The sequence below is a fragment of the Schistocerca piceifrons genome, chromosome 7 (genome assembly GCF_021461385.2).
Source record: "Schistocerca piceifrons isolate TAMUIC-IGC-003096 chromosome 7, iqSchPice1.1, whole genome shotgun sequence".
Lineage (NCBI taxonomy): Eukaryota > Metazoa > Arthropoda > Insecta > Orthoptera > Acrididae > Schistocerca > Schistocerca piceifrons.
The window spans coordinates 514,125,423-514,139,432 of NC_060144.1; the positions used below are offsets into that span (position 1 = coordinate 514,125,423).

The 14,010-nt window shown below is 41.9% G+C and overlaps 1 protein-coding gene across 1 annotated transcript in view; it reads right to left on the reverse strand.

Annotated features, from left to right (window-relative positions):
• LOC124709058 overlaps positions 1–14,010 on the reverse strand; it is a 187,673-nt gene that overhangs the window by 88,086 nt on the left and 85,577 nt on the right. Inside the window, exon 2 of the mRNA XM_047240706.1 lies at positions 6,863–6,966. Coding sequence (XP_047096662.1) covers positions 6,863–6,966 — 104 coding nt within the window. The remainder of the gene's footprint in view (positions 1–6,862; positions 6,967–14,010) is intronic.

Consider the following 14,010-nt stretch of genomic DNA (forward strand, 5'->3'; position numbering starts at 1 on the left):
TTTGGAAAATATTTCGAGTAGATTTCCCCACCATGTTATAGTTCTGGGTGGAGATTTCAATTTGCCGGATATAGACTGGGAGACTCAAACGTTCATAACGGGTGGCAGGGACAAAGAATCCAGTGAAATTTTTTTAAGTGCTTTATCTGAAAACTACCTTGAGCAGTTAAACAGAGAACCGACTCGTGGCGATAACATATTAGACCTTCTGGTGACAAACAGACCCGAACTATTTGAAACAGTTAACGTAGAACAGGAAATCAGCGATCATAAAGCGGTTACTGCATCGACGTTTTCAGCCGTAAATAGAAATATTAAAAAAGGTAGGAAGATTTTTCTGTTTAGCAAAAGATACAAAAAGCAGATTACAGAGTACCTGACGGCTCAACACAAGTTTTGTCTCAAGTACAGATAGTGTTGAGGATCAGTGGACAAAGTTCAAAACCATCGTACAATATGCGTTAGATGAGTATGTGCCAAGCAAGATCGTAAGAGATGGAAAAGAGCTACCGTGGTACAACAACCGAGTTAGATAACTGCTGCGGAAGCAAAGGGAACTTCACAGCAAACATAAACATAGCCAAAGCCTTGCAGACAAACAAAAATTACGCGAAGCGAAATGTAATTTGAAGAGGGCCATGCGAGAGGCGTTCAGTGAATTCGAAAGTAAAGTTCTATGTACTGACTTGGCAGAAAATCCTAAGAAATTCTGGTTTCATGTCAAAGCAGTAGGTGGATCAAAACAAAATGTCCAGACACTCTGTGACCAAAATGGTACTGAAACAGAGGATGACAGACTAAAGGCCGAAATACTAAATGTCTTTTTCCAAAGCTGTTTCACAGAGGAAGACTGCACTGTAGTTCCTTCTCTAGATTGTCGAACAGTTGACAAAATGGTAGATATCGAAATAGACGACAGAGGGATAGAGAAACAATTAAAATCGCTCAAAGGAGGAAAGGCCTCTGGACCTGATGGGATACCAGTTCTATTTTACACAGAGTACGCGAAGGAACTTGCCCCCTTCTTGCAGCGGTGTACCGTAGGTCTCTAGAAGAGCGTAGCGTTCCAAAGGATTGGAAAAGGGCACAGGTCAAAAATGGGTCAAATGGCTCTGAGCCCTATGGGACTCAACTGCTGAGGTCATTAGTCCCCTAGAACTTAGAACGAGTTAAACCTAACTAACCTAAGGACTTCACAAACATCCATGCCCGAGGCAGGATTCGAACCTGCGACCGTAGCGGTCTTGCGGTTCCAGACTGCAGCGCCTTTAACCGCACGGCCACTTCGGCCGGCAGGGCACAGGTCACCCCCGTTTTCAAGAAGGGACGTCGAACAGATGTGCAGAACTATAGACCTATATCTCTAACGTCGATCAGTTGTAGAATTTTGGAACACGTATTATGTTCGAGTATAATGACTTTCCTGGAGACTAGAAATCTGTAGGAATCAGCATGGGTTTCGAAAAAGACGGACGTGTGCAACCCAGCTCGCGCTATTCGTCCACGAGACTCAGAGGGCCATAGACACGGGTTCACAGGTGGATGCCGTGTTTCTTGACTTCCGCAAGGCGTTCGATACAGTTCCCCACAGTCGTTTAATGAACAAAGTAATAGCATATGGACTATCAGACCAATTGTGTGATTGGATTGAGGAGTTCCTAGATAACAGAACGCAGCATGTCATTCTCAATGGAGAGAAGTCTTCCGAAGTAAGAGTGATTTCAGGTGTGCCACAGGGGAGTGTCATGGGACCGTTGCTGTTCACAATATACATAAATGACCTCGTGGATGACATCGGAAGTTCACTGAGGCTTTTTGCAGATGATGCTGTGGTGTATCGAGAGGTTGTAACAATGGAAAATTGTACTGAAATGCAGGAGGATCTGCAGCGAATTGACGCATGGTGCAGGGAATGGCAACTGAATCTCAATGTAGACAAGTGTAATGTGCTGCGAATACATAGAAAGATAGATCCCTTATCATTTAGCTACAAAATAGCAGGTCAGCAACTAGAAGCAGGTAATTCCATAAATTATCTGGGAGTACGCATTAGGAGTGATTTAAATGGAATGATCATATAAAGTTGATCGTCGGTAAAGCAGATGCCAGACTGAGATTCATTGGAAGAATCCTAAGGAAATGCAATCCGAAAACAAAGGAAGTAGGTTACAGTACGTTTGTTCGCCCACTGCTTGAATACTGTTCAGCGATGTGGGATAGCGTTTATAGAAGAGATAGAGAAGATCCAACGGAGAGCAGCGCGCTTCGTTACAGGATCATTTAGTAATCGCCAAAGCGTTACGGAGATGATAGATAAACTCCAGTGGAAGACTCTGCAGGAGAGACGCTCAGTAGCTCGGTACGGGCTTTTGTTGAAGTTTCGAGAACATACCTTCACCGAAGAGTCCAGCAGTATATTTCTCCCTCCTACGCATATCTCGCGAAGAGACCACGAGGATAAAATCAGAGAGATTAGAGCCCACACAGAAGCATACAGACAATCCTTCTTTCCACGAACAATACGAGACTGGAATAGAAGGGAGAACCGATAGAGGTACTCAGGGTACCCTCCGCCACACACCGTCAGGTGGCTTGCGGAGTATGGATGTAGACGTAGATGTAGATGTAGATATAGAAATGGTCAGCCTTCTTCCTCAGGTAATCTTACGTCAAAATAAACTGAAAATGCTTCATTAAAGAAAATAAACAGTTATCTACTCTTCTGAGATGGGAAAGGGAAGATATTCAATAAGTTATTTGAATTAGACTTATAAACAAAAAACAATAATCTTTTACTGAGTATTAATATTTTCGTTTAAATACACTTTAACAAAAAAGTTATTTTTGTTGGAAATTGTGGTACAGTCCAGAGATCGCAGCTTTGTCACACAAGAGACGTCAACTTAGATCGATAACACAGACATTGGCGATGTTTCGCTGCAAGCCGTAACGGTGTATTGGAGTCGCTCCTGAGGACCACGCCACTAACTCAGCTCTGCAGTGCCCTGGCGCTGAGCTCAAAACGTTGCCGAACTTAAAAGAGCCAAACCCCAGTGTGAGGCCTCACCTACTGTTGTCAGTATCATCGTCTAGGACCAACGAGCACAATAACGCTGAATTCGGTGTGGGGCGGCGGTGGGTTGAGTGGACTGCTGTAGACTGTTATGGGGCTGCGTGCCACTGAGGGCTAAGACGGGGACGAAGCCTCTCCGTCGTTTCTAGGTCCCAATTCAATAAATACATACATACATACACTACTGGCCATTAAAATTACTACACCAAGAAGAAATGCAGATGATAAACGGGTATTCATTGGACAAATATATTATACTAGAACTGACATGTGATTACATTTTCACGCAATTTGGGTGCATGGATCCTGAGAAATCAGTACCCAGAACAACCACCTCTGGCCGTAATAACGGCCTTGATACGTCTGGGCATTGAGTCAAACAGAGCTTGGATGCGTGTACAGGTACAGCTGCCCATGCAGCTTCAACACGATACCACAGTATATCAAGAGCAGTGACTGGTGTATTGTGACGAGCCAGTTGCTCGGCCACCATTGACCAGACGTTTTCAATTGGTGAGAGATCTGGAACATTTTCTGTATCCAGAAAGGCCCGTACAGGACCTGCAACATGGGGTCGTGCATTATCCTGCTGAAATGTAGGGTTTCACAGGGCTCGAATGAAGGGTAGAGCCACGGGTCGTAACACATCTGAAATGTAACGTCCATTGTTCAAAGTGCCGTCAATGCGAGTAAAAGGTGACCGAGACGTGTAACCAATGGCAACCCATACCATCACGCCGGGTGATGACGTCGATGACGAATACACGCTTCCAATGTGCGTTCACCGCGATGTCGCCAAACACGGATGCGACCATCATGATGCTGTAAACAGAACCTGGATTCATCCGAAAAAATGACGTTTTGCCATTCGTGCACCCAGGTTCGTCGTTGAGTACACCATGGCAGGCGCTCCTGTCTGTGATGCAGCGTCAAGGGTAATGGCAGCCATGGTCTCCGAGCTGATAGTCCATGCTGCTGCAGACGTCGTCGAACTGTTCGTGCAGATGGTTGGTGCCTTGCAAACGTCCCCATCTATTGACTCAGTGATCGGGACGTGGCTGCACGATCCGTTACAGCCATGCGGATAAGATGCCTGTCATCTCGACTGCTAGTGATACGAGGCCGATGGGATCTGGCACGGCGTTCCGTATTACCCTCCTGAGCCCACTGATTCCATATGCTGCTAACAGTCATTGGATGTCGGCCAACGTGAGCAGCAATTTTGCGATACGATAAACCGCAATCGCGATAGGCTACAATCCGACCTTTATCAAAGTCGGATACGTGATGGTACGCATTTCTCCTCCTTGCGCGAGGCCTCACAACAACGTTTCACCAGGCAACGCCGGTCAACTGCTGTTTGTGCATGAGAAATCGGTTGGAATCTTTCCTCATGTCAGCACGTTGTAGGTGTCGCCTGCGGCGCCACCCTTGTATGAATGTTCTGTAAAGCTAATCATTTGCATATCACAACATCTCCTTTCTGTCGGTTAAATTTCGCGTTTGTAGCGCGTCCTCTTCGTGGTGTAGCAATTTTAATGGCCAGTAGTGTATATTTTTTTCTCCTCCTAGTAACAGGCTCCTATACCCAGACACAGAAGGAGCTGTATGACAAAAAAAATTTGTAGGCGTGTTTCTCATCTGATACATGATGTCTTTCAAATTTCACGCCTTCTGCCGGAGCAGTCAAAGAACCTACATTTGTGTCCGGACGAAAATAGTTTCACCTGGTCACAACATAAATCATTTCGTGGAAATCTTGACAGGATAGTTAATAATTACACTACAACAACAGCATTTTTGTGACTGTGTCAGTTTATAATTTGTTGGGTTCTTTTATCCATTGGGTGTTTATGAAAGAGAACACCCTTTCGATGTAAACACTAGGCCTAAAAGCTTAAGCCATTAGCATAGAACTTGCCTTAGCTGTACTTTCTCTACATCTTCGCTAAAAGCCTGGTTTGTATATATTTAACCGGCCACGACTGTAAAAAAGCCGCACACCTGGCCGTCCTTGACTTTGGTGGTAAAGTCATAGCGGGGCACCAGCGGGTCTGCAGGTATAAGACGGCAAGAGATTCCCACAGGCGCACGTGCACAGGCGCCATGTGTAGCGGTAGGTGGCACGACAGTGGCGCGTAGTGGAGTGGGGAGTACTTTTAGAGCATGTAAAGAGACGGCAGAATGTGTCAGAAATTTGGTGCGAAAATGGTATGGTTTAGCAACGAGAATTAATCAGAATACGCAGACGAAATCCCAACATGCTGGGGTAGCTTGGGTCACGAACTTCTGTTTATCATTAGAAAGAAAAACCAGTCCACGCTGTAAATTTTTACTTTTTATTCATTCGGTTATAAGTTTCGGGCCGAGACCCATTTTCCAATCATCATAACATAATCAAAACTGGCATTTCTGAAGATGTCAAAAATGTAGAATGAACATTTATAGTGCATACATAGTGCATAAATAGGCATAGGCCACAGATGTGGCTCGAGGGAAAAATCTCCTTTTACATTTCCTGTATTAAATCGGTTTTTAATTAACTGAAAAGTGAAAGATTCGTAACACAATTTTCCGGTGGCAGTCGAGACGGAAATAGCCCAAACCGTCACGAAAGATGTCGAAAAGCTAATGATGAAATGTAGAATGCAGGGAAGTTAGTCTCAGTTCGTCTTTGGTCGCATAACGATTCACTAATCATCAACTTTTGGTTATTATTTTATTTCGTGTGGTGCCAGGTTGGTCGGTACTTTCGAAAGAGAACAGGACTTCTATTACACGTCCACAGTAAATTTTGAGTAATATACGTAGCGTGTGAGACGATAAATATAGGAGAAAGAATGAGACTTTAGTACACGTTTTGTCAGTTCTATAGAAGAACAAAATTGTATATCTCAAATAAATATTAATTAATGGAACCGTTTTTTTATTATTCACGATGATTGTACCGTAAACTCCCAATTAGTAAATATATCAAAGCCGATATGAAACTTCCTGGCAGATTAAAACTGTGTGCCGGACCGAGACTCGAACTCGGGACCTTTGCCTTTCGCGGGCAAGTGCTCTACCAACTGAGCTCCCCAAGCACGACTCACGCCCGGTACTCACAGCTTTACTTCTGCCAGTACCTCGTCTCCTACCTTCCAAACTTCACAGAAGCTCTTCTGCGAACCTTGCAGAACTAGCACTCCTGGAAGAAAGGATATTGCGGAAAGATGGTTTAGCCACAGCCTGGGGGATGTTTCTAGAATGAAATTTTCACACTACAGCGGAGTCTGCGCTGATATGAAACTTCCTGCCAGATTAAAACTGTGTGCCGGACCGAGACTCGAACTCTGGGCCTCTGCCTTTCTCGGGCAAGTGCTCGTGAAAGGCAAAGGTCCCGAGTTCGAGTCTCGGTCCGGCACACAGTTTTAATCTGTCAGGAAGTTTTATATCAGCGCACACTCCGCTGTAGAACGAAAATTTCATTCTATATCAAAGCCAGTAAGCACAGCAGCTGTTAGAGACAAGGCGTAGTTATACCGCTGATAGCAGACGAAGTTTAGTACTGGCCAATACTTTATCCACACAGCAGCTGTCTGTGCAATGTGACATCCACATTGATTCTACGATGGCGCCAGCACAGCCTGCGGGTAATGTGGTAGGGCGGACCGGCGGCGATGACCGGCCACGGAGGTACCTAGCACAGTGACTTCTCGCCACGCTTCCGTTCTGGTGGCTACAGACCGTCGTTTCCGCACCTCGCGACCAAATTTTGAGCGAACCTGGGCAGAAGCGAGCACTCACCTCGTGGTCCTTCTCCCGCGCCACTTCGGCCAGACTGCAGCACCGGTCGACCCCCACCTTGAACACCAGGGGGTTGACCCCCAGGTACTTCCCGTTTCCACAACCTGCAACAGCAAGCGGGAGCGCAGAGTTAGACGGACACATCACACTAACTAGGTATTTGCTGTGTTTGGCACAACATTTGTCATGGAAATTCAAAAAATGTGCAAACGTAACGGCGGCTGAACCGTCTGAACTGCCAGATGACGTTCAGATGGTCTCACCACAGATAAATGCTGCGCGTACTGTACAGGGTGCGGAACGTAAGACAGACCACCAATAACAAGTAACTCGATGGAGGTGTACTTTCCGCTAAGTTATCGAAGCAGTTTGGCGTATTTACTAGCGTACGCAACTAACTTTTAACGTTTACTGCTACTTAATTATAACATTATTTGTGTTTTATTTTTAATAAAAACTACATATTTTTTCCTGTGGAACTGCGAAAAGCTTCCGACGGAGACTTCAGCGATATAACATGTATGGAACGTAATCAAGATATCAAGATCACAACTGCAAACGACTGCCCCCCTATCAGAACAAGTGGTACCAAAGACACCTGCTCACTGTATCGAATGGCAAAGTTAATAAATATATTTTGAGGATTCCGTGGTCGAGCAAAACACAGTTCCTTGTTTTCCATTATTCGGGCATGCAGACTGCAACACTATCATCAATGAGTTTCCCTACATCTCGCCACGAAACAAAGCCTTGGAGGATATGGAATGAATCAAACGATATACTAACACGCAGAAGCACCCACTGTAGGCTATACCCGTGAAGTACACTGACAGAGAATTATGATGAGTCCTAGTACACTGACACTATATGGTGTCTCTCCTAAGAACCGCCAGGCACATTTCCTCTGGAATTCGATTTTGTTTTAGCAACATGTAGTTAGAGACAGTCCAAACAAATATTGCTCATCGCATCTTTCACACGACGTCCAGTGTCGACAGATAGCGTAGGTTAGTTTCCAGTTACAAAGTTTCCTTTCGGCAGAGCGCTTCCTCATTAGTGTCGAACCAGCGTTTGAAGCCGAACACTCAGCCTCAGATATCCAAAGAACAAGCAGGTTTTATTGCAGGAAAAGGATTTCGCAAACAGACCCTCAATATATGATGCATAACTCACAAATTGCAAGAACTCTTTGTTCCGGTTTTTCTCTGATTTCTTGACTGTAGGGAAGCCTTTCACTGGGACAAATTATGGCAGGTGCTCGCAGAGTTCGGTGTCCTACCACTGTTGACAGCACTGCTCAGAAGCTGAATCACCTAGCAGCTGTGAAGACAAATGCTGGCACGTGTGATTTCTTCAGTTCATCAAATGGTGTTCAGACAGGATTCTGTCCTATCCCCCTTTAATATACTTTGTGTGGGATCTACAATTTATAAACCTCTCTCACACCGGCCTGATTTAGCTTCACTGATCAGGATAGTAAAAACGTCCTTATGTTAAGGGAATTTTCATTCACAAAGCAGGCTTATCACATTCACACAGTTCAATACTGTTCTATCCTGATTAAATTGAGCTTAACTTAAAGTCCATAAGGCAGTGAAGCCATTTTGAAGTCTCGGTGCGACGAAAATTGTCAGTCGATCTCCTGAAAACATTTGTAATAATTATTAACTTTCGGTGATCACATGGGGAAGACCGGAGATCTGCTGGTAAGACCGTTAGCCTATTTACTTGAAGTAACTGGATATCTTGAGCATACAAAACGGCAGGTTCGTCCAGTGTAAATCAGACGTTCCCCACTGATCCCGTGCAACACAGCGTAGTAAGCAGACACTGTCAATAATAATCAGTTAAATAATACGCGAACACACTTACTTTAGTTTAGTTCATGTATTAAATTCCTTCTCATACAGAATCTCATCAAGATGGCGACTAGCTCAACAATACATACATATACATCCTTCTTTCACGACTAATCGGCAAGAAGACCTTCATTCTTTTCCCAAGAGAAAACATAGATAGCAGAGAAGCTATTCCATGGAGTAAATGGACGCTCCAACGAATAATTGGGCTTGAAACTACTTTGCATTGATAATCGGTAAGATGAGAAGAGATATTTCGAGATATGTACTGAGTTATATAATTTATAAAATTTCTGAAAATATCGCGGAGAGACCGCTGCAAGAGACATTACATCGCCCCTCGCAGCGAGCAAAGTTGATATGTATCCACTTTGTGAGCTAACTATTGGCTTAGCTAACTCGTTAGAATTTGTGGAACATACGTTCCTATAAATTTTAAGAAGTTAGTAAGAATTTTTTGATTACAAGAATTGAAAGAGATTTGGTATCTTCGTTACCTAGATACCTAGTTGTTGCTTTCACGTGTACTGGGGCATACCCGCATCCCACTTACACAACCAGGGAAGATGGACTTATATACTTGTTAATCAGGTCTACCTATTCAGGAACTGGCCTTCACAGGGAAACCCCGGAAAACCTGGAGGCTTAGACCCCAACTAGGTATCACAGATGATAGGAAAGACAGAATAATTTAGAAATTTGAGAGTTATCTAGAATTCATAGGGAAGATAAAATCTCCCTCATAGCCAAAAAAAACTTTACACATGCAAATTTTTTTTACAATCTACTGAAAAATTTTCTTCATCGATGTCTTGCTGAACTGCGGTGAAACTGATCGAACAGGAACATGGGACACGGCACGGAGGACAGGCGTCGCATTGGCGTACCGGACAGGAGACGTAACGGATTTGAGAGACCAGAAGGAACCTCAGCAACAGGTACTCAGGATTGTGGCATGAAACAATCGAAATTCGTCTAAGGAATGGTCAACTATTAAAGATTCCTGGAAGAGAATGGTTAGTTGAACTTCTCCAGATTCATTTTGAACTCAAATGTGGACCTGATCCATCCAATCTTCCATCTGAGGAATGGGAAAAATCCATTCGTCTTATACTTTCCACACTTAGGTGTCTTAATCGATACTGTAGTTGCACAATATCACAACTCCAGATCGGAAAACAATTTTGAAAACATGGATAATTTCATCCATCTTCTTGAGTAAGCCAAAAGGTTCTAATCGTGGTTTTATTTATTTATTTATTTATTTTTCGTTGGCTTTTCCAGGTGGAAGTAGATCTGCATCTTTCCTAATTTGGTTTCAAGTACGAATGTGGATACTGTAGTTGCACAATATCACAACTCCAGATCGGAAAACAATTTTGAAAACATGGATAATTTCATCCATCTTCTTGAGTAAGCCAAAAGGTTCTAATCCTGGTTTTATTTATTTATTTATTTATTTTTCGTTGGCTTTTCCAGGTGGAAGTAGATCTGCGTCTTTCCTAATTTGGTTTCAAGTACGAATGTGGATAGCATGTCAGAATGTTAAAAACTTTATTATTTGAGATAATTTCAAAAAAAAAAATTATATCTTACTCATACATGATTAAAATGAAATTTTGCTGAAAGAGAACGTTTAATTAAGTCTTGCTGCATGACCTCTCCAGCTGAAATTAATTTTTCTCTTTTATACTCCAAATGCCGCATTTTCTCATGAACATATATGAATGCAATATAACAATAAACAAATCCAACTGGAAAATGACACATTATTATAAATTCAATGAAGAACTTTCTTATTAACTCTAATTTTATAAACACACACTAAGATGGTTAATTAAATTCTCTTGAATAGAATTTAGCTCGCGCCAAAAAAAAAAAAAAAAAAAAAAAAAAAAAAAAAAAAAAACCAGCGAGTCTTTATATCTGTGGACAGTAGCAATCGATTCTAATTTCCTAACGCGGTTCATTTGCTCTCCTGTGAACTGTCAGTTTACAAACACTAACTTCACACGAAAGCGCCGTATTCGATCATATAGTTTCAGTAAACTTATTCTCACTGGAGATTAACACTCCCTGAATGTATATTATTTTACACGCATAAGCTTCTTTGGTGATCATCGTGTAGACAGATAATCCGTAAGTCTTCACAGCAGCAATAGCTACAGTTCCACTTACTTTTCTAAATATTCCTATACTATCACGGAAGCAATCGCTTACTGTTCATTAAACTATCACAGATGCTTGGCATGCTGTCATTTAACCTATCACAGTAGCTGAGGCATACTGTCCTTCGCACTTCAATTATTATTATTATTTTTATTTTTATTTTTATTTTTTTTTTTTTTTACACTCAAGTACTTTATACAGACTTTTCATTTAATTTGAAACACTTTCCTTATAAGTACCTCTTTAGGTCTACATGGGGAAATAATCCTTTTATTCTTCCAGAATCCGGATATGCTAATAAATACGCACCAAGATTCGGTATATCAACTATTATATATGGACCTGTATAAATTAGATTCCATTTTCTGATGGTCTTCTTCAACCTTGATGACTTGATGTGTCTTCTTAAAAGAATTTTCTGTCCGATATTGAAAGTCTGAATCCGTTTGATGTTTCTGTCATGGATTTCCTTTCGCTGTCTTGCTTTCTCCGTAATATTAATGAGAGCATTGCGAAATTTTTCTTCCCATGACATTTTGGTGTCCTCGAGTTTAGGCAAGTTATCTACCCAAAAGTTTCTTTCGTTATCTCTGAACATCAGTTCATTCGGGGTAAAGTTTGTAGAACTATGAGGTAAATTATTAAATCTCCTCAAACTCGGTCAAATAGTTTATCCAGGTAGTTTGTTTATCATGACAGTACGCTCTCATGAATCTGTTTAGTTCTCGAAAAACCCGTTCAATTAAATTCCCTTGTGGATGATAGCAAGATGTAAATATCTGTTTTATTCCTAGTTGTGATACTAATTTTCTCCATGAATATCCAGTAAATATCTTCGCATTGTCGGAGATTATAGATTTTGGAATCCCTGCATGAAGAATGTAGTCATTTACAAACTTTACTGCGGCAGCTCTTGCAGTTGCTGATTTTATAGGATATAGTTTAACATATTTTGTAAACACATCACAGAATCCAATAATGTACTTAACACCACCTCTGGCTCTAGGAAGTGGTCCACAAATATCACATGATATAAGTGATCTTGGAGCTTCAGGTATTATTGAGTGAAGCGCAATTTTATTTCCTTTGTTGTCCGGCTTAGCCTTTCGACAGAGAATACATTTCTGTATGACTTTGTGCACTTTTCGCCTTATATTTGGGAAGTAACAATAATATCTAATCTTATTAGCACACTTTACAACACCAACATGACCCCAGGTCAAATGTGTAAACCAAATTAATCGTTCTTCATATTCTTCGGATATGCAGACACACCACTTTGGATTCTCAGCCTTCCCAGATTTAAAAAATAAAATATTATTCACAAGTCGGTAGTATTCCAAATTGACCATAGGATTTTGTTGATTGAATTGTCGTATTATAACATTCCATTGTCGAACCTTCTTCTGAAGCTGAGCCATTGTCTTACATAAATGAATATAATATAACTTGTAATTATTTTCTTGAAGAAGAAGCACTGGAAATTCTGCCTTATTATTTACATCCAGTTCAGGTGTTATTCCTTCTGGAGATCTTGACAACGCGCCAGCTATAATATTTTCTTTTCCGGCTACATGAATAATTTGAAACTGATATTCTTGCAGCGCCAGCGTCCACCTTGACAAGCGAGGATGCAGCAACTTACAAGTTTGTAAAAAGGCAAGTGATTGGTGGTCACAATAAACGGCTATCCTTGAGCCATATACATAATAAGTAAACCTTTTCAAAGACCAAATAACTGCTAAAGCTTCCAATTCCGTAGTGGTATATGCTCTTTCACAGGTGGATAAAACTCTGCTAGCAAATGCAATTGGACAAAAGGTTTTTACACCATCGATGTACCTAATTTGAAATAAACAAGATCCTAATCCCACATCTGATGAATCAGTGGCTAAACAGAATCCGACATTCATATCAGGGTGGTATAATAACGGAGCATTTATCAGTTGATCCTTAATTTCACAAAAAGCCTTTTCACAATCATTAGACCATTGCCATGGTACATCTTTCCTCAGGAGCCGGTTTAGTGCTTCAGAGTTCATTGCTTGAGTTTTAATAAATCGACTGTACAACATTTAAACAGAATATGCTGTAAGAAGTTGATGGTTAGACTAAAGGCATCTCAAGTGGTGGTAGAACATTTAACAACCGGAGATTTTCTGGTGGCGCAGTTCTTTCAGCCACCAGCGAAGATGATATTTCTGAGCTACTAACAAACCTGAACGACATTATCGTAGGGATGACACAGTAGTCTCAGCAAGTTCAAACCCATAACAACTGATTGAGGGGCACAGGTCCAACTCAAAGGTCGATTAAAGGAAGTGGAAGACGCGCGTTCTTTCATCAATCTTGGGCCAACTATCTGCGACGCAGGGAGCTATGAGCGTGAGAGATCACACTGTTAGAGTGGATACGAAGAAGATCACCAAGATCTTGCAGGACCGGGAGAACAAATACCACAAATGACCGGATTATCAAAAACACTCGCGTTTGTCTCTTCTTTCATGGTTCTGAAAGGTGGATCCAAAAGGCCAGATCCGAGCAGTTTACTGATTCATTTGAATTCTGGCCCTGACACGGGCTGATGCACTTAAAATTGATCTCAAAAAGAACAAATGCGTCCATGATTGAGCAACATGAGATCTCCAGGTGCCTTTCTTCTCGTATACACCAAAATATTCTCCAATTCTCTAGCAATATTGTGAGAAGAGATGAAGAAAATGTGTAGAAAAGCGTCATGGGAGCAACGATCGAGGGCAAGAGACCAAGGGGAAAAGTAGCAAACGGATAGATACATCAGATCAGGAAGATCTCCAGTCTACTTCTTTAGCAGGCTATAAGAGAAGCTGGTAGCCGTCTTGGATGGAGACGCTTGATAACCCCTCCCATAATGATCACCAGCGATCGCGACATCTGTGTTTGAGCCATGCGACTGGCTCACCCGTTAGGACTGCGGCAGGCGAGCCTGTGATAGTGGGGCTATAAGGGAAAACGAACTGTAAATGAACCGACACGACATTTTGCCTGAAGATGACGCGTAGGATACTCGTCGAAACGTTGAGACAATACTTCTTCACGACTCGGACGATAATTTGAAAAGGTTTTATAAATGTAATGCGA